The sequence below is a fragment of the Mixophyes fleayi genome, chromosome 4 (genome assembly GCF_038048845.1).
Source record: "Mixophyes fleayi isolate aMixFle1 chromosome 4, aMixFle1.hap1, whole genome shotgun sequence".
Taxonomy (NCBI): domain Eukaryota; kingdom Metazoa; phylum Chordata; class Amphibia; order Anura; family Limnodynastidae; genus Mixophyes; species Mixophyes fleayi.
In genome coordinates this window covers 164,914,796-164,936,501 of record NC_134405.1, presented here as the reverse complement: position 1 = coordinate 164,936,501, position 21,706 = coordinate 164,914,796, and the positions used below count along the sequence as shown (strand labels likewise).

At 42.4% G+C, this 21,706-nt stretch overlaps 1 protein-coding gene across 2 annotated transcripts in view; it reads right to left on the bottom strand.

Moving 5' to 3' along the window:
• LHFPL3 (LHFPL tetraspan subfamily member 3) overlaps nucleotides 1–21,706 on the bottom strand; it is a 140,175-nt gene that overhangs the window by 47,096 nt on the left and 71,373 nt on the right. For both annotated transcript variants that reach the window (XM_075208763.1, XM_075208762.1), the window contains exon 2: nucleotides 21,026–21,262. In XM_075208763.1, the coding sequence (XP_075064864.1) occupies nucleotides 21,026–21,262 (237 nt within the window). The remainder of the gene's footprint in view (nucleotides 1–21,025; nucleotides 21,263–21,706) is intronic.

Sequence of the window (21,706 nt, the reverse complement as noted above, 5' to 3'; positions counted from 1 at the left end):
TGTATAGTAAGCGTTGAGGGTCTCCATAATTGCTGTGCAAGTATACGGTGTCAAAACATTATTACCATCCTGACAATAAAGAAGCATAAAAAGGAAGAAGTTGTACGCGTGTGCTTCTGCAGTAGCGGGCTCTTGCCACAATATATATATATATATATATATATATATATATATATATATATATATATATATATATATATAGTGGCAATGGGAGTGGTTTTCCACAGGCCTCTCAGAGTGGAATTAGCTATGGAGCTAACAGTCTGCAGGTAAAAGGCTGCAGACCAAGTCATACATGGGTGTAACAGTGTGCTTATGTTAAGTTATGTACAGGTCTGAGACATGTGATAAAGTAAATGTAATATGTGATTTACTTGCATGCTTTAACATGTTTGTTTCCACAGCTAGCAGCAGAGCTGATAGGGTTGGCTGTACTGATTAGGCGTTACAGAGCACCTGAGGAGATATCCTTTAAAGACAAGGTGTGAGTGTCGCCTGCCAGTCATCCAAGCCTGTGGGAGGAGACCTTGTGTATTTAAAATTGAGTTGTGCTCTTGTCAGATGTGACTGACGCTGAACTAGTTGGCCAGTCAGTAGTGAGCTGGTCTGTGTCTAGTTAGTGTTTAGGGTCACCAGGAGGTGCAAGCAAAAGGTAGTTGCTTGCTGGTGTCATCCTGACAGAAGAAGTGTGATGCCCACAATAAATATATTTTGATTTAAAACAAGAAGTTTTCGTGTTGCTGATATCTGCTGGGTGTTCTTGCAACAGAAGGTGACAAAAGTGCCATGAGAAGTGTGCGTTTTGTTAATATATATATATTCCCCCTGAAGAAGTCTATTAAGACGAAACACGTGGAGGCTACTGCTGTATATGCTAATCAGGTCACACTACCATCCTGGACATATAGTGTATATACCCTGATACTTCTGTGTGGAGATCGTTGGTAATACCTGTAGAACCCTCCAGGGATCCATACTGGTACAAGTTGACCCACTGCCTAATACAGATAAGCTTTTATTTACTTTGCATAATTTTGATAGCGGTGATTGCATGGGGACGGCTGCCCGAGGCTAAGAATTACTATATACTGCATTTGCTGTTTTGCCTGTTCCTGACACACTAGGCGGAGCCGTGATTTCCTCTTGGAGACCCTGATACAGATAAGCTGGTTTTATATTACTTTCTGGTACGCTCCCACCTATTTGATTTGTTATCTGGAGAACTGCACTACTCTATATACCTCCTGTTTATCGCTTTACTTTTTCTGACATATGATTGGAGAGTTTGTAAGCTGTGGTACACTGGTCCAGCAAGTTTTATATGAGTAGCAATTGTATCTTTTTACTGTGGCATCAGAGTTGATTCTCTACACATCAGTGTCTGATACGTTTGGTCACTTTGTCTAGCATTTGGATTTGAGACTGGACTAATTACATACATTGTTGGACACCAACCCAGAGTCTTGTACTACATCCTTATGCCTATTTAATTTATGTTTGTACCCACCTTGTTCAGTGTAATCTGTTAACATCACCAATGCGCCCTCCTTCTGTTCTGTTGTACCATATATATATTTATATATATATATATATATATATATATATATATATATATATATATATATATATCACACATAAAATATACGTACCATGTGGTTTCTGGGAAAAAATGTGTTTACTCTCAGCAGATTCTGACGCAATAACAGGTGTGGCATTAACATCATCATTAGAGACATGCTGAGACAGCATCATTCCTAAATCTGTACCCAGTAACACATTTGCAGGCATATTATCGGAGACATACAGATCCAAAGAAACATAATTGACCAAAAAAGCACTCCAGGGATGGGCAATAATTAATAAGGTGTATTTAATACATTAAACTTCATTAGTATTAATTAAAAAGGTATACATATATTCAACCAAAATGAAGTGAGAGCGAAGTATTTACAATAAAGTGTTGAGTAAAGAAAGAGTTAAAATATAATAACCCAGTAGTGGAACTGATCTTATATATCTAATGCCTTGAAAATAATTTACTAGTAATATACCTCATGGATATATAAGCAGGACTCACATGTCCTGTATCATTAGTACCAGTGATACTTTATAAATGAATAGAAAAAAGGCTGTTTACAAATAGTCCATATGAAATTGTTACAGTGCTGTTTGAATTCAAAGTGTCCTTATCGTGTGTAAGTTTGTAGATATACTACACAGATAGCAACATTGTTGAACTAATAAGCCAGACACAGATATATAAATATCTGATGATTCTGTTGTGCAGGTATGGACTCTAGATGGCAGCAGTGGGTGATATATTTCACCACTTATATCATCACTGGAATATGTTCTTAATTAATGGGGTTTGTATAGTACATAGAGGCAGAATATGGTCTGAAGTTATGCCCACCGAAAAATCCTGCCGGTCTCTCTCATACCGGGGTATCTTCTTGCCCCTTCTTGGTGGTTGAGGTATGCCACCGCTGTGGCATTGTCTGATTGTATCTTTACAGAAGTTCCCTGTAGCAAATGTTTTACACTGATTAGAGCGCAAAACACTGCCCGCAATTCTAATACATTTATAGGGAGCTTTGACTTCAGTGTCGAACAAAGACGCTGAAAATTAATCTGACAGGTGACAGCCCCCCAACCTTGAAGACTGGCGTCTGTAGTCAGCAGAATCCATTCCCCACAGCAAACCAGCGAACTCTGCCAAGGTTCTCACTCCTTAGCCACCAAAGGAACGAGTGACGTGTCTTCGGGGATAGGCGTATGACCTGGCTGGACAGACAAAGGTGTGACTTGTTCCACTTGGAGAGCAGCTTCAATTGAAACCATCTGGTATAAAATTGAGCAAATGGGATCGTCTGGAGAATTGACACCATTTTGCCTAGGACTTTCACGCAGAAAAGAATGGACGTCCGTCTCTGAGGTAACAGAGACCTTACTATGTTTTGTAAGGATGAGACCTTGTCCGCTAAAAAGACTATCCGCTGAGACGGAATTAAATTGGACTTTTGAAGATTTAGAATCCACCCATGGGATTCGAAAATTTGAGCAGTCTCAACCACGTGAGCCTGAAGAATGGCTGCAGAAATAGTCTTTATTAAAAATAGGAAATAATCTTTATTCCCCTTGACCTTAGCAGTGCTGCCATGACGGCCATAATTTTGGTAAAAACCTATAGGGAAGTACCTGAAATTGAAAGTGGTGAGACTGAATGGCAAACCTTAGAAGGCAATGATGTCCTTTCCAAATAGGCATGTGAAGATATGCATCCTTGATATCCAAAGACCCCATATACTCGTTCCTTTTCATGCCATTCATCACTGATCTTAGAAACTCCATCATGAATCTATCCATCCGGAGCTGGGTGTTTAAAGCCTTCAGATTCAAGATGGGCCTGAATGAACCATCTGGTTTCTGGACAAGAAAAAGGTATGCATAAAAAACTAAAGTTCTTTAGTGATCCGGAACAGGGGAAACCATGCCTGAACCACCTTTCGCATGGCAAGGCGTTTGGTGTTCTCTGCCGGCAGCCCTGTAGTGAAGAATCTTCTGGGTGGGAGTCCGAGGAGGTCTGTAATGTATCCTCACACCACAATCTCTCTTACCCAGGCATAGGTGGTGGACTCCATCCACTGGTCCCGGAAAAGAAGTAAACGGGCTCCCACCACAGAAGACCCTCTGTCATGCTGAGGATTTGTCATGGAGTCTAGCTGCTGGGCATTTCAGCTCCCAGGCTTGTCTCCCCCTCTGCAAATTTCCAATCTGAGCCAATCTCCTACCTGAAATCTGGCCATGGGAGTACTGATCCATGGACTTCCCTGGTTGGAAACTACACAGAGAATAGCAAGAAACAAGATCTTGCTGCTCTGGATTTTGGAGCGCCGACAGAAAGGAAGACGCTCTTGACCTCTGAGACCTGGCTGATCATTTTATCTAGCTCAGGTCCAATAACACACCCCCAGAGAAAGGGTTAGACTCTAATGTACACTTGGACACAGTACCAGCTTCCCAAGCCATGAGCCAGACAGCGCATCGAGTCGAAATTGCTAAATCTAAAGTCCTAGCTGCAATCAATCCGGCATTTAAAGCGGCCTCTGCCACATACTCAGTGGCACCCAGATTTTGTTCCAGTAATGGCAATAATTAAGACCCCCGCCTGCCAGCTTTCAGGCCTTCTGAGAGCTGTTCCGACCACCTCCATGCAGCCTTGTTAACCCATCCCGAGGCTAAAATGTGTCTTGAAGATGCATCTGCAGCTATAAAATTAGATCTTAACACGTACTCAACCTTACGGTCAGCACCGATTTTAGTGTTTACTGCATTAGGAATAGGAATAGTTTTTTGGACAACCTTGCTACCGAGGCATCCACCTTAAGGGGTACCTCCCACTTAACTGTATCTTCTAGCGGAAAACAATAACAGCTCTGCAGCTTACGTGACACTTGGAATTTACGGTCTGGTGAGGTCCATGCCTCACCTAGTAAATCCTCTAGCTGAGAAGAGGAGGGAAAAAACTTATTTTTCTTAGCCTCTCTCTTAAATAGGGAGGAACCAGCAATATCTGGAACCTCTGCCTCCTAGATGTCAAATACTAGGCATACTGCCTGAAATAGCTCATCCACTCCTTGTCGGGTATAGGGATCTTCTTCAAAGTGTGAAGAATTCTCCTCACACCTGCCAACAACTTCATCCTCGTCTAAGGTGAAACCATCAGAATTTGACCCAATTCACACTGGGGAACCAACCCTCCGAGTTTGCAAGAGGCTAGAGGCATTGTAGGATCCAACATGCTTTCTAAAGAGAAGGACATTCTGGCTAAACCCTGCACAGAAGTTGCCAAACTTCTTGCCCATAATGGCTCCTCCCGGGATGCTTGCACAGGACGCACTAACCCCTGGCTAGGCCTGTCTCCCCATATCTACCCCTTAACCTGAGGGGACCTGAGAAGGACATCTCTCCCGAGCATGGGAGAACTGAGCAATCTCAGAAATAGCACTGCCTAAAGATTTAGCTCAAGCGGCTCAACAAAATCAGCACCTGGGCCCTCAGGCACATACAGAAACAGAACCTCAGGCTGGCAGGCTGCACATAGCACATGTGCTCCTGCCTGCCCCAGAGGTAACTTAGCATGGCATTTGCAACATGTAACATTTTTTAATCGGTCATTGTTACAGCCTTAGCTCTGGAATCACTCCCCTTATCAGACATAGCACAAAGGCAGAGAATAAAGTAAACCACAAACAGAACACTTATCAATATAAGGAAAGGAAACCTGTATAACAGACCTAAGCCCAGTAAACAGAGCTATCATCACTCATAAACCACCCACTTATGACACCGGACAGCATGGAAGGGGAGAGGAGGGCTGAACAGGTCTGCTTCTTCTGGCATGTCTCATTCACAGTGAAAGAGCATGCCAAGGAGGATCTTAGGCTCACCTTATGAAGGAACAAACCCCTCCCCCACCAGCCCCGGAAACAATTGGCCACCGTTCCAAGGGACAGTCCTTCTACCAAATTAATGCCTAGCAAGGGGATTATGATTATATTAACTACTGCCTGACCTGGCAACAGGCTAACTAATAAATTGTCACTAATCAGCAGCCATGCATGTTGTAGCATTGCATCAGGTTATTCAACATTAACAGAGAACCTAATTTATTAGGGCTATTGTGACAAAGCGACTTTGATATTACTGTAACCATCTTGTTCCTCACTTCTCACACAATGTGGATTATAGCAAGTACTTTTTATAGATCTTGCTTTTGTTCCCCATCTCGACAGAGTTCAACGGCAGTGTCTAATTACACGTGGATAAGGGGACATTGTAGCTCATTGTAAATATGAATATTGTTTATTGTATATTGGTGATGTGGCAGTGAGGTTGTTATTCATTGTCCTTAAAGTGAAGCCAGGGGGTTATGGGTAGGGATCAGGTTGCAAGATTCTGGAGGGGGAAAACTAATTAGTGTCCATTGTTCTCAGAAGCCTATTCCAGATATGCCATCAGGCAGGGGAGGTTCTGTGGAAGGATAGCTCATCTTCATTCCCCTCTCCAACCCCCCCTAGTCCAACACTGACCAATGTTAAACAAGGTGAGGCCCATTGGTTTGCTCAGAAAGGGGAAAGCTCTGTGGAAATTAGACCGTAGATATAAGGAGCCACTCTAGGGGGGTGGGGGGGTGTTCATTCTGTGATTTGATTGCTGGAAGGTGCAAGGTCTGGTTGTGGTTTGTCTACCAGAGTCTACATATGCAGCCAAGAGAGATCCATGGGTTGTCAAGTCTGGAAAGCCAGGCTACTGTAACTCCTTAAGCTAGTGGGGTAAGGGACAGATAATGTGGTAAACCTGCCTGGCATTTTTTTTACTGTGTGTACATAATAATCAATAATCATAGTAATATTACAAAAAATGTACTGCTGTACTTTTCTAATTGCATTTGCCTGAGTGACTAATAAGAAGAACCTTAGAAGGTACTGAGTAGGCTTCTCTGGCTTAGGAAGGACCCGTGGGTGGCCAGCCAGAATGTAGTGGGTAGAATTGGACCAGAAAACCAGGTATCTTCACAGCTATAAATACCATAAAGTCTGTAGCCTGGAGCCTCGCCGCGACTTGTGCTTAAATCTCTCTCTCACCACTATGCTGGGAGAGAGCTCACCTACCTTAGACCACTCTCAAGTGCGTAGTGGTGCAGTAACTGCCTCTGCAGCAGTGGCTGGCAGCATCTGAGGCACTGCTCTGCACCTCCGCTCCTGTCCCTGCTGTGCGATTCCTTCTGACGCTAACGGTCTTCTCAGGCACATGGCTATTAAGAATAGTATAACCAAATATTCATAGTGACCATCACAAGTATTAAAGGTGTTTTTTCATTCATCCCCTTCACGTATGCATTCTAGACTATATGCTCCCCTCAGGGCTAATTTGAAGAAGACAGTGGCTCCCTTAATACAGCCGAATAGTTCAGAAATCAGAGGAAGTAGGAAACTATATTTAATGTGTTGATGCATAGACGAAGGCACTCTGTCACGGTTCTTACGAGGAGACTCGGTAGATGTAGCGAAACCAAGAGATTCGAACAGTTTGGCACTACTCCAACAGGACGCGGAGTCTAACGAGGAGACGGTGTTCACCAGGAACCGCCGCAAAGCGGTATGGGCTTAGCTGCGTCTACCTCGCAGGTCGCGGTCCCTACTAGAGCACTGTACGGAAGTCCCTGGGAAGACTACAGGCAATAGTACCGTAGGAAGAGCGGTCAATGCTGTAAGTAATGGCAGTGAAGATGTCGGAGATCGGTATAACTCTGCCGGCCACTATGTGGCAGATGAAGTGGATACAGGAGGATGAGCGTCAGCTCTGTAGGCCACTATGTGGTGTAAAGTTCAGGAGAATGAGCGTCAGCTCTGCAGACAAACGTAGAGTTGATTTCAGGGGATGAGCGTCAGCTCTGCCGGCCACTATGTGGCAGATGAAGTGGATACAGGTAGGTGAGCGTTAGCTCTGCAGGCCACTATGTGGTGGAGAGTTCAGAAGAGTGAGCGTCAGCTCTGCAGACAATGTAGAGGAGATTTCCGGAGATGAGCGTCAGCTCTGCAGGTCACTGTGTGACAGATGAAAGGTACAGGAGAGTGAGTGTTAGCTCTGCAGACCACTATGTGGTGGAGAATCAGGAGAGTGAGCGTCAGCTCTGCAGACCACTATGTGGCGGAGAGTTTAGAAGAGTGAGCGTCAGCTCTGTAGACAATGTAGAGGAGATTTCCGGAGATGAGCGTCAGCTCTGTAGGTCACTGTATGACAGATGAAAAGTACGGGAGAGTAAGCGTAAGCTCTGCAGTCCAGAATGGAAGGTAACTGCTGGAAGGCAATAGGAAGCCACTTCTATCACCAGGAGGTGACTCAAAGAACAGGCACTTAAGATAGAGAGGAGGTGCCTTTTAAACTTGCCACCAAAGAGAAGGACCAATCAACAGAAAGCAGAAGAATTAATGCAGCCGCCGGGTCTGCGCATCCAAGATGGCGGCGCCCAGCAGGAAGCGGAGCGCCGATGACAGGTAAGTCTGCCGGGTGTCGGGTGCGCTGCCCGAACACCCGGCGCGTGATACACTCGTTTTTCTTTTATACAGAAAAGAATTTTACCCCTGCAGGGGAAGTAAAGGGTCTAATGAAACTTCGATGAAAGTTGTCCTTAATACATTGAGACATGGCCCATGTTACCAGGGAAAAGATGGATGGGACAGTCCCATACACGATGAGATGGTAGAATCTCAGACTGTTGTTTGTTGAAAATATCCCTAAAATCTAAACATTATAGTAGTAGTATAGAATAAGTCTCGGTAGAAGCCAAAGTTATTACTTCATGCTCCAGCCACTATTTTTATTGCGAACCAGTAGACTCTTACAGTAATTTTTTAAACTCCTAATTCATTGTCTGATTTTATTTATTTATTTTAAATTAAAACTAAAAAATGCTGCTTGTATAAATATTCAACCCCTGTGCTGTGGAAGTTCCAAGTTTACACTGTCAAAGTCGTATAATTGGATGAACGAAAGTATATTGGTTAATATCGTTTTGCCGTGCGATTGCGATCAGTATGCCACGTAACACGTGGCAAAGCGCGATTGCGCGGTAAAATATGCACACACACTCGTACTCTAACATTTAGTTATTTATGTATTTCATATTCATATTGGTTCCATTCCACAGTGATTTATGAGCAGATAGTATTTAGCTTCTGACTTTGCCACTTTCTTCTCTTCCAAAATTGAGGCCATCAGACTAAAGATCTCCTTCTCCCCTTCTCCCGCCACCCTCATCGCTTCACCTCCCCCCATCAACCAACTCTGGTGCTCCTTCAGCCCTACAACTGATAAAGAAGTTCGCTCCCTTATTCTTTCCTCTCCACCCTCTAGATCCCATCCCCTCCCACCTCCTTCGCTTTCTCTCTCCAACAGCCTGCTCTTACCTAGCACACATTTTCAACCTATCACTCTCCTCTGGTGTAGTACCCTCCTCTTTTAAACATGCTCTTATCTCTCCTATCCTCAAAAAACCCAATCTTGACCCCACCTCTCTTGCTAATTATCGCCCTATCTCTCTTCTTCCCTATGCCTCCAAATTACTTGAGCGGATTGTCTGCAGCCGCCTAACCAGGAACCTCGCGGACAATTCCCTCCTTGACCCTCTCCAATCTGGCTACCGCCCCCTCCATTCTACCGAAACTGCCCTGGCCAAGGTTACTAATGATCTCCTATCAGTCAAATACAAGGGTCACTTCTCCGTACTCATCCTCCTTGACCTCTCTGCAGCCTTTGACACCGTGGACCACCCCCTCCTGCTGCAAACTCTTCTCTCTCTCGGCCTCTCTGGTTCTGTCCATGCCTGGTTCGCCTCATACCTCGCTAATCGCTCCTTCTCTGTATCCACGTCTGGTTCTTCCTCCTCCCCCTACCCTCTCCCCATAGGAGTCCCGCAGGGCTCTGTTCTTGGCCCTCTACTCTTTTTGCTCTACACTTCCTCCCTTGGTGCTCTCATCTCCTACTTCGGTCTTCAGTATCACCTTTATGTTGACGACATTCAACTCTATGGGGTAAATGTATTAACTTCCGGATTGTTGAACTCCTGCGAGTTCGCCGTCTTCAGCGCTTAAATTTAAAGCGGCGCTGCCTTGTAAAGGGAAACTTCCCTTTTCTGCGCAGAAAAGGTGCATGTCGTGTGATTTGGTGACTTAAATACACTAATGTTTGATCTATTGTTGAATAGAGTGTCAGTTGCTGTCTGACGAGGCAGGTGCCCAACTGGTACCAATAATAACTGGTGTACTGTATAGAAGGCAGGTATACTGGTAGCGGAAACAAAGGAAGTTTTCGCGATGTGCGCCCAATAGTAATCGCAACGTTTACTGATAACTAGTATCTTTAAGTGTTGCGATCGGACCGCACGATAAGGAAGGCCGTGATTGTGACTTGGGAGAGCAGCGGGGTGGAATTATGTTGGCAAGGCTGGTAATTGACTTTACCAGATGCTGCCAGTTGTAATAAACTCATCAGATTTGCTGGAGAGTCAATGGTATCGAGCAGCTGATAGCCCTTTAGTCCGCATTGATATTTCTGTGTTAGAGGTCTTTGTTTAGTACAAGAGGAAGCGAGTGGACGCGGCTTGAAGCAAATACGTCCACAGGCCGGTAAATATCTCTAGCGGTAGATTGCGGGTGGCAGCGTGTTGAAAGTAGCGGCTGGATACTGTGATATTCCTGGGGCCTGATATTGTTCAACATGGGTGCTAAGCAGACGCTAGAGAGGGCCGATGTACTGCCTAAGGAAGGCCTTATTGGTTCAGCAAGATTTCTTATGTGTAAGAAATATGGTGCATACGCAACGGCATATTGCGACACATGGGTCAAGATGACCAAGGATTGTGTTAGGCCTTTCCCAAGAATAGGGAGTTTTAATTCAGAGGTACTGAATAACGTTAAAGAAAAGGTGTGGTTGATAAGATCAACAGAAGTGAGGACTAAACATGATGATTGTTTAAAGTTGTGGCAAATGGAAGGCAACACGTGGCAGACCAACGAGTGAACAGCGGAAGTAAGTGTGGTGAAAAGCGCGCGCATAGCGGAAATAGCCGTTGAAAAGCGTGGAGAACTGATCGCAAGAGCGCCCCCGACAAATGTGGTTGGGGCGGTAAGTACAACCGATACTAAAAAGGTAAAAACTGTAACTAGTATTTTGTACGATGTTTTAAGTAATGTTAAAAGTAATGTTTCAGGGCAAATAAAAGGAATGATCCCACCAGCAGGGGCAGCAGCTGAAATTGGTGAGAATAATGTAAAGGTTAACAGAAGGGGAGACATACATTACACTGTAACAGCAGTTCCAGCAACTAGTTCAGAATGTAGTGATTTAGGAGGCTTACATCCTGTCCGCACAACAGCAGTTCCCAATGGGAAGATGGACAGAGATGGTGAAGTTCCCTTAAAATATGTAGCAAAGCATGATCCATGCACTAGGTCTGAAATGTTTTCAATTTTGTCTGATTTCCCTGATGCTAGAAAAGGTTTGGCCAAATGTCAGAAGTTTATTAGATATTATGGTAATGTGTACGAGCCAACTTATAACGATTGGCGAGTAGTGTTGAAGACCTGTCTTCCTCTCGATACTGATATACAAGAGTTTATTAAGGATTGTATGTTGGAAGAGGATAGATCCTCAACAGAGGGTGATAACCATGAAAATATTAATAGCATAATTTCTCAGTTGGCCATATACTTTCCCGTGGTATTGGACTAGAAGAAAATTTTTACTATCAGACAACAGGATAGTGAAAATGTAACAGATTATTTTTACAGAGCCCTGACAGCAATGGCCAAATACACTGGAGTATCAGACATAAAAGATAATGTACACTACAGGGAGGTTGCTGTTACAGTCTTAATGGATGGCCTCAGGGAAAATTTAAAAAGCAGGGTGCAAACTTCATTACCACACTGGAAAGGAATCACTGTAAATGTGTCAATGTCACTCACCGGACCGTGAGTGTCTCTGCGCTGGTGCGTGGCTCCATAGACCTTCCTGCCAGGACCTATCCTGAACCGCGACCGTCCGCCATCCTGATGGTCGGTGCATGCGCAGCTCCCAAGAACTCTGGTGACTGTTGCTTTTAATCCAAATTGGTTGATCAGGCAACTCTCTATTTAAGGCACCTGTGTGCATTACCTCATTGCCTGATCTTGGAGTCTCATTCCCTGTGAGTCTCTGAAGGTGTCTCCTGTGTTCTACTAGTGTCTTCAGTTTCCTGCTGATTCCTGATTTACTCATCGCTGGTTTCCATACCCGCTACTGTCTCCTGTGTACTACTAGTGTCTTCAGTTCCTGTGGATTCCCTGTGCTACTCATCGCTGGTTTCCATACCTGCTACAGTCTCCTGTTTCCTGCCTGTGTCCTCAGCTGGACTCTGATTACCGGATCTACTCACCTGTGGCTCCTACACTCGTCTCTGCCATCCAGCGTCTCTGCAGTTCCTGCATCTCCCTGTGGACAGACTGTTCTACTGAATAGCGGTATGCCTATCTATAATTGACTTGCTACGTTTACTCTGCATATCCAATAGGACAAGTTTCCACGCTCAGCAGCGGTATCCATACCCGCTATAGACTGTTATTGTTACGCTGCATACCTGTTTGGAATTAACCGTACTACTCAGTCGTTATATGCATAATTGTGATTGACTATCCATTATTGGCCTGCATATCTGTGCTAAGCAAGTCTCTACCAAGCAGCGCCACACATACCGTTATATAGACTTTGTTGGATACGCTGCATACCTATTGGGATCAAGTTCCTCTGTGCTCTCAGTGTCTGCATCCTATTATCTTTGTATGCTTCCACTCATCAACACCTGTACACATCCTCACCTATTAAGCAGTGGTACAACTTGCTATACGCAGACCACTGACTTCCCCGCTACCTACCTGCACCTGGACAAGTCTTCTCACCAGAAGCAGTGGTACAACTTGCTATACGCAGACCACTGACTTCCCCGCTACCTACCTGCACCTGGACAAGTCTTCTCACCATAAGCAGTGGTACAACTCGCTATACGCAGACCACTGACTTCCCCACTACCTACCTGCACCTGGACAAGTCTTCTCAACATAAGCAGTGGTACAACTTGCTATACGCAGACCACTGACTTCCCCGCTACCTACCTGCACCTGGACAAGTCTCTTCACCATAAGCAGTGGTACAACTTGCTGTACGCAGACCAGTGACTTCCCTGCTTCCTCCCTGCTTCTACTCACGTCCATCCTGATCTCCGTGTTCAAATCTGCCTTTCCACTATATCAGCTATTTGCTGATTCATTGACCAAAGATTGCTGCAAGTCACTGACTTTCCTATTATTTATTGGCATTCTCTCTCCATCTGCTGTGATATATGTTCCGCTAGTCACCCTGCTACCAGAGGACCGTTGTGTGAACTTCACTACTCTGGTAAGCCCAGTTATCTGGTGAATTCCTGGGCAAGACTCCTAGTGCCCGTGACAGTCCAATAGCTGACTCCATGAGAACGATAGTAGAATAAAATAACAGAAAGAGACACTAAGTGGTAGGGTAATGATGGTAAGAAACCCAGCACTAGAGGGACTGCACCCACGACCACAGTATAATAACACCTGGTTTAAGGAACAGAAACAACATGAGTTGAGGAAGTGTTTTAGATGCCATAAAACAGGACACCAAGCAAGGGACTGTACAATGTCAAGAGCGAAAGCTAAGAGACTTGGGCTGCCTAAGGGGGAATCACATAGACACCCACAAAGAAGGCACACAAGCCTCAGAGGTTTCCCAACAGTTGCCTGCACACCTCATAGCAATAAATACTTAGAGGGAGAACTATAGCCAACTCAAGCAGTCAAGTCATACCTATAGTCCTACAACCAGGTAGGGTAAATGTTATTCTGTGGTAAGTATTAGTGTGCAGGGTTAGAAAGAAACTGACTTAAAAGTATACTTTGTTGTTATTGCTTGTTTGCTTTATGTTGTCATATGTTTGCTTTCCTGATCGCTGGCCGATGGTAAGGAATGAAAATTTGTTGTTTAAAGATAACTATCTTGTTTTTTTTCTCCCAGATAAGGGTAGACAAAAGAAATATAGACTTAAGCTGGGTACACACTACAGAAATTTCAACCAACTTTTTATGCCGAGCGATTTTACATGCGATCGATGGTCCGATTGCTCGGTCCATGGACTGCATACACACTAGCCTTGTTTAGGATGAAAAAGGGAAGAGCGGACGTCCCTTTAGCGACTTTTTACAGCCATGTTGTCGTGAGCAATGACTGTAATTTCGTACTCACTGTTGTGGATAGGTCGGTTTATACTAACTACACAACGGAAACGAGATTGGAACGAAAATATTGAACGGTACGACCAACCAAATGAGGAGACAATCGTCCATTTGGGCAGACATTCGACCATCGTGTCACTACACACACTGACCTGACTATTGAACGAGCGGTCGTATGTCGGCTGTTTGAGCCGATTATTGGACGAAAACCGTGTAGTGTGTACCCAGCTATAGTGATTAAGGGTGTGGGATAGAGAAGTGGAAAAATTACTCTTGAAAGACAAATTAACAATGGATCATTGGAACACTCTTTGTTTTAGGCTGCAGTGGCTCATGATAATTTGTTTGGTTGAGAGCCATTATTCAAAAATGAAGTATGTACATACTTTGCTCTAAAATGTTGTTTATGTATTTCAGATAGAAACACCAGTGAGATATTAAGTATGAGTCACAAAGGGTTAATTTTTCCCTTCTCTATTATAAGTCAGGAAGTCCGTCACAAAGGTATATAGTTATAGTGATACCGAGATCCTAATGAGCTAATGACAGACGACACTGCATAGCACGGTTGACGTAAGACCCCCTAGTCAAGTATGGGGAGGGGTCATAGTTTAGCGAATAGCTAAGGGGATAAGTGGAATAAATACAGCCCTTTTCCCATAGGGTCCAATCCAGCTGTCATGTTTGCTGTAAAATCTCCCTTTCTGCATTTCTGTTTGTTTTCAAACCCTTGTATTCAAATCTTTGTATTATTATTCGTTGCTCTCCTATTCTTCAATCTTTACATCCCTGTTAGTATCTTTCTCTTCTCTTGTATAGAGGTACAAAAAGACGTAGACAGGGTCTCATTCATGGGGCTAAGACATTTGTGACATAAGACAGACTCAGGGATATACCCACTAGATTGACATAAGTCACAGAAGCAGCTAGCGGTTTGGTTTTTATGTGTATAGAAGCTGCTGGTTTTAAGCAGAAAGTTTTTTGTTGTGCAAATACGATTCATGTTTTATAGATTGCATATCTGTTTTGTTTTTGGGTTTTTTCTTTTCGTGTCTCCTGTACAAAATGTGCCTTTATATTGCTGGAGGTTAGACATACAGATATGCATCTCTGTGTAGAACATTATAGTAGGATTTTTGCCACAAGACACGACATAATGTGAACCCCTAGAAAATGTAAAATTTTCATGTTTTATATTTTTTCACTGTTAGACAGACATGTATTTGAAGAAAGTATTATAGAGATACACTCCTTTGCCCTTCTCACTTAGTCAAATAGCTGAATGTGGGGTACTGAAAATGGCATGTGAGTTGGCAGAGGGAAAATCGATTGATATACATTGGGCTTCAGCATTTTTCTAGTCTAGGGGGCGACTGAAAAATCTTTTTTTATCAATACCAGCACATGAGTAGGACATTACATAGAGGACTTGATACAGTGACACAGTTACCAACTGAAGTAGCTGCTAGTAATATCCACACTTACACAAACGACTATACATGGCTGTCACACCAGGGCGAACATAGCTGTCAAATAGACAGCAGGGTTTAATGTGACAGCTGACAAATCTATGTTTTGTTTTTCGTTGTATTGTTTTAAAATGTGTACACACACACACACACACATACACACATGCAAGCATACACATATTAGTTAATAAATTAAGATTTGTGTTACCTGAAGAATAAACTGTCTAGAGGGTGAAGAGATGTGGTTAGGAGTCTGGTGGACCCTGGAGAGATGGACAAGGTAGAAAAGTAGCTCCTAGAGGGTATCATCCAGACCTAGCGGAGGCAGCACATGGTCTGGCTCAGCTGGGTACAGAAGGTATGTGCATGCTGGTAAGAGTATATTGGGGTGCACCAGACGTTTCTTCTTAAGCTAGTAGGAAGGCAACGTCATTTCTTGATTGTTATGGCCTATAAATTGATTTGAGCAGCTTCCACTTCTGTATTTGTCTGAGAGGCATGTTGGTGTCAGTAGCTGAGAGGGGGTACTGGCACTGAATTGCTGTTTGGAGGCTTCTGGGGTACCTCTTTGGTAAGTTGGCTCTCAATTTAAAAACACATATGTATGGCCCAAATATATGGGACTCTCATTGTTTAGAGTAGGACCATCCTATTAGCAAAAGCGCCTTGGCGTGGCGGATGGCTTAAACATACATTTGCAAATGTGTGCAACAAAGACTTTTGCATTTTTATCTACAGTAGAAATAGCAGATCTGTTGCTGGCTATAGCAGTGTGCTGGGGGAAAAATGTTGTGTGTATGTTCCTTGCAGGATAACCCCATCCTTTCAGGCACCTGTTATGGCCTATAAATTGATTTGAGCAGCTTCCACTTCTGTATTTGTCTGAGAGGCATGTTGGTGTCAGTAGCTGAGAGGGGGTACTGGCACTGAATTGCTGTTTGGAGGCTTCTGGGGTACCTCTTTGGTAAGTTGGCTCTCAATTTAAAAACACATATGTATGGCCCAAATATATGGGACTCTCATTGTTTAGAGTAGGACCATCCTATTAGCAAAAGCGCCTTGGCGTGGCGGATGGCTTAAACATACATTTGCAAATGTGTGCAACAAAGACTTTTGCATTTTTATCTACAGTAGAAATGGCAGATCTGTTGCTGGCTATAGCAGTGTGCTGGGGGAAAAAATGTTGTGTGTATGTTCCTTGCAGGATAACCCCACCCTTTCAAGCACCTGTTATGGCCTATAAATTGATTTGAGCAGCTTCCACTTCTGTATTTGTCTGAGAGGCATGTTGGTGTCAGTAGCTGAGAGGGGGTACTGGCACTGAATTGCTCTTTGGAGGCTTCTCGGGTACCTCTTTGGTAAGTTGGCTCTCAATTTAAAAACACATATGTATGGCCCAAATATATGGGACTCTCATTGTTTAGAGTAGGACCATCCTATTAGCAAAAGCGCCTTGGCGTGGCAGATGGCTTAAACATACATTTGCAAATGTGTGCAACAAAGACTTTTGCATTTTTATCTACAGTAGAAATGGCAGATCTGTTGCTGGCTATAGCAGTGTGCTGGGGGAAAAAATGTTGTGTGTATGTTCCTTGCAGGATAACCCCACCCTTTCAAGCACCTGTTATGGCCTATAAATTGATTTGAGCAGCTTCCACTTCTGTATTTGATTGAGAGAATGTCAGGAAGATGATACCAATAGAGCCATCCCATATCCCTCCTGCAGATGGGTTTTTATCCAGGTAAAACAAATCCACGTCATCCAATTACCACCTTGCAAGATCCTCAAGTATACACTGGTATACTGATGAAATATGTCTGGGTAAAGGTGTATTGAAATGTGTCTAATGTATTACTGTGTCATACTCAAAGCTTTTGTTATTCAATGTGATAGCCCTAGAGTTATAATAGGTGATAGGGGTAGTCATGTTATTGATAATAAATGTACAATGTATGAGTAGTTGTAACAAATTACATACTTTTGATTAGCCACAAACCAGTGTAAACATAAAGTAACGGTACTAGTTAGAACGATTTGAATAGAATAAGGGTTGGAACTTGACTGAAGTGGCTGGTAGCTTTAGCCACTAGTCCTCCCCACTATCAAGATCACTCCTGAGCTGCCTCCTAACCTGTTGACTTTTGAAATGTTTAGGACTTTTCTTGTGATGAGTTTGTAACTGAGAGACTGGTCTAGACCTTGAGAGGAGAGGTAAATAGCGAGACAGCAACCGAGAACGTTCAAAACACTGTTTCCTGAAAAGTTACACTAACTGTCAGGATGTTGGACCAGGAGAGTAAGTTGTGGAACAGTAATTTCCTAGGCTCAGGTTATTTGACAGACAGGTACCAGGTGTAGGCTACCAGCATCACAACTTCAAGGGTAGCAGAGACACACTGGTGCCCATTTCACCCACTGCAGAGGAGTCAACACCCAGAGAAGGGTTCAAGTGCACTCATGAATCCGTTCTGGAAGGCCTCGAATGCAGTTAGTAGCACCTGAGCCAAAGGCTAAGACAGTTGTCCAGCATGAAGTTGTAGTTTTCCTGTTTTGTGTTTGTCTCATCTCATTCTCTTTTCAGGACGGTCAATTCTTTTAATTATTGACAGGTGACAGAGGCTGGTTCAGGTAATGATATAGAGGAATTGGGGATGAAGGAGAAGATCCAGCCAATTACTCTATTCAATTCAGGGGTAAAAGGAAAATTTGGAAACCTTGGAGCTTGGAGGAAGTGCGAGGGGCTATTGTCTGAGTAGAATTACGTCCATAAGTACGTTGACAGCATAGTTGAAGAGCGGTATATCCAGCGATGCCAGTCCAGTAATATTCGGTCTTGAACAGGCATCCTTGAGATTGATTATCATTCTTGGGTGGGTAAGGTTGTAAAAGTGCTGGGTATGCGCTCACCTGCCTCAGTGATTATATCGAGTAGGACTAGTTCTCTTTCCACTAAATATTCCTGAGGTACCCGAATTATGGAGTGGGAGGTCTCTAGGGGAAAGTACGACGCCTAGGTCCCTTAGTCTGGAGTCTCCCAATATTTGGCAAGCCGACCACTGTTTCACGTACAAAGAAACTTGAGTATTGGGAGACTGGGAAAATGAGCAGACAGTAGCCTGCCCCACATGTGTTGAAAAAAGGAAATGTTGATATTATTGGAATGTATATTGTAACTCAGGTTTATGATGTTATTGGTGAACGTGAAATGTTTAAATGTTTAAATGTTGTCTGAGCTTAAAGACATGCGTTGGTCGGATGAACCTGTTAGACATAAACAACTGTAGTAGAGTATTGTGTATTGATGATACATGCTCTATTGTACCCTGTACCATTCCAAATAATGTATTACATGTTCTATTGTACTCTTGAAGAGCAAAAAAAAAAAAAAAGGGGTTATCTTCAAGCTCCAGAGGTCTATAGTAAAAGAAAAAAAAAATGTTTTGAGGATTAAGACTCTATTGTTTAGAGCTACAGACAGCGTGGTCATACATCAAGAGGGACTTACATTACAGAGCAATGAAACGTGGTACTGAGATCCTGCATATAACATTTTTAAGGTGATAGTTTATTATACTATCAAGGGGTGGAACTGTCAAAGTCGTATAATTGGATGAACGAAAGTATATTGGTTAATATTGTTTTGCCGTGCGATCGCAATCAGTATGCCGCCTAACACGTCGCATGGTGCAATCGCACGGTAAAATGCGCACGCACTCTAACATTTAGTTATTTATATATTTCATATTTATATTGATTCCAATCCACAGTGATTTATGAGCAGATAGTATTTAGTTTATTATTAGTTCATATATTATGATTATATTATACACTTTAGTGTTATTCAAGGTTCAGGTTATAGGAAATTTGTCATGTCTGGTATCATTTAAATCCCCTGTTCATCAGCAGTTGTCCGGTTCTTTCGCCGAACAGATCGCACATTGCATACTCTAGTTAGTGATGTTAAGGAATAAAACACTTAAAGTGATACCGACTATAAAATGCCAATGGACTAATTGTAACTGGTTTCTGGGCAGGAAAATCATCTGGAATGTTGACCCTCAGCCTTGGAGGGGGTTGTTTGAACTAGCCTATGACCTGTTTACACTGGACCCACCTGAAGTCTGGACCTATAGAAACAAGCCACGTCATCTGCATTGTTCTCTCTGTAACACTGAGTGTATATAATATAGCTGTGCTCCTACTGGCTTCAGTCATACTCTGACCACAGTATTCTGGAGTGAAATACTGTTCACTGGTACCCGTGGGAGCGCAGCTAGCGGAAGCGAACGCAGCGGTATGTATTTATCTTTTGGTATTGGCTGTACTGTATTATAATCATGTATTGAACTGTTAAATTTTACATCTGCTAAAATAAATTACTTTGTGCATTGGAAACACAATACAATCACTTGGGCAATGCTTATTTGAAAACGATAAAATTACTTTAATACACCCATTTAGCATGTATGCTTTGCACATTCATGTTGTAATATTTGAACAACAAGAATTTTTGAAACACAGGCTTCTTCTTTTTAATCTCCCCTTTATAATCTTACTTCATTTAGCATCAGGTATATTTTCTAGACATTTAAATGTATTAATTCCATTATATTCCACCCTCACTAAAATGCTAGTTTAGGCTTGTGTTTTAAGCGGGAGGAACAAAGAACATAAATTGTATGTTGGGACATTTGGGTTAACACCTGCAAATCATTGCTTGAAGTAAAGCTAGGTATAACAAGTAAAGTAGCAGTTAACTGCTAGGAGCATTATAAAAGCAAGGAAAAGCTTTGTATAGTGAATACATTTTTTTTTAAAACTTTTCCCTATTCGTCCCAATTCACTCACTGTGAAAAACAAATAATAAACTCTCATTAGTCATTCTCATTTAAATTGTTCGAGAGTGTGATAAAACATTTTTAAGAGCAATATTAAAAAAAATACTTTTTATTTTTTATTCCTGTGTTTTCCATCAGTATGATGGTAAATATATCGAAATTTCAGCCTGGAGTTGGGTCACAAACACCTTCATTTTCAATACCTGGATACCTTATACCGCAATACTATGACATTTGCAGAAGAGCTAAATTAGTTCTTAACAGGAAATAAAGGTAATCTTTAAGGAACCATTAGACACTAAGTTTTAGGTAAAACTAGATTTTAATACCATTGACCATAATATGCATACATTCTTAAGTATTTGATATAAGTGCTTAATAATGAAGATGGTTTTTGCTCTATGTACATTGGACCTTCTGTCAAGAACCATATTGAAGGCACTGCAAGTAGAGCTTTGAGGGCTTGTTCACATAATACGCTGTACATGGGTTAAGATCTGAATGCATTGAGTGTATAAATGGTGTACCTGGAAAAATCCCACATGAACACGGGGAGAATATATAAACTCCAGATATAGTGCCCTGCTTGAAATTTAGCCCATGACCCCAATGCTGTGAAGCAGTAATGCTAATCACAGTGTCATTATGCATTCTATAATTATGGGAGAGTGCTTGCTTTAGTTTAAATGAAAATTAGGTGCACACCTGCAAATTCACCATCTTCATGCACATTGACAACATCTTTGCACACATTAACAGACACAAGGATATCAAAGATGTAAAAGCAGCTTTTATACACAGAGCTGCACTTGCTCTTCGCCCATGCCCCTACCTACCCTTGTGTGTAATAAAATGTATCTTTACCTTTACTTTCAAGTTTGAGTTGCTCAGCCATTAAGGTGTCCAGTCTGTTACCAAGCACAAAGGCCAGAAAAGATAGGATAAGGGCATCCAATATTCCAATGATTGCCAAAATGTAAGCCCAACGCACTGAACACGCACCAAGAGAATACTTGTCAGTCTTTTCACCGCACATACGTTTAACTTCATCTGCATCCCAGCCATCAGGAAAAATCATGCAACCAAGTACAAGGCAGGCGGCTGGAGAAGAAAAAAACAAAATACAATTAATGGCTTAGAACATTAAATAAATATATTTACATATTACACACACCCAAAAAATAAGAAGTCTTGAGAAATTAATATAGTATCAGACTAGAAAGGCTGTGTGTTTCAGAAAATTATGAACTAAAATTAAGTCAAATTTGTGGTTGAAATTTTGCAGTGCAAGTAAATACGAGATACATAGAGGTGCAGCATTCTGCTAAAATTAGACTAATTTTTTACGGATTTGTAGTAGTAAAGCTTAACTCCATCTTTTGCTGAAAAGGAATCCTAACATTGTTTGAAGTGGGTCTTCTTAAGTTGGTCAGTTCACAGGTTGCGTTTTATTGGTAAAGATGATTTTCACTTTATCAACTATTCCTGTACACAGATTAGTACATTTAAAAAAAAAAAAAAACTAATGAGACATTAAACAGAAAA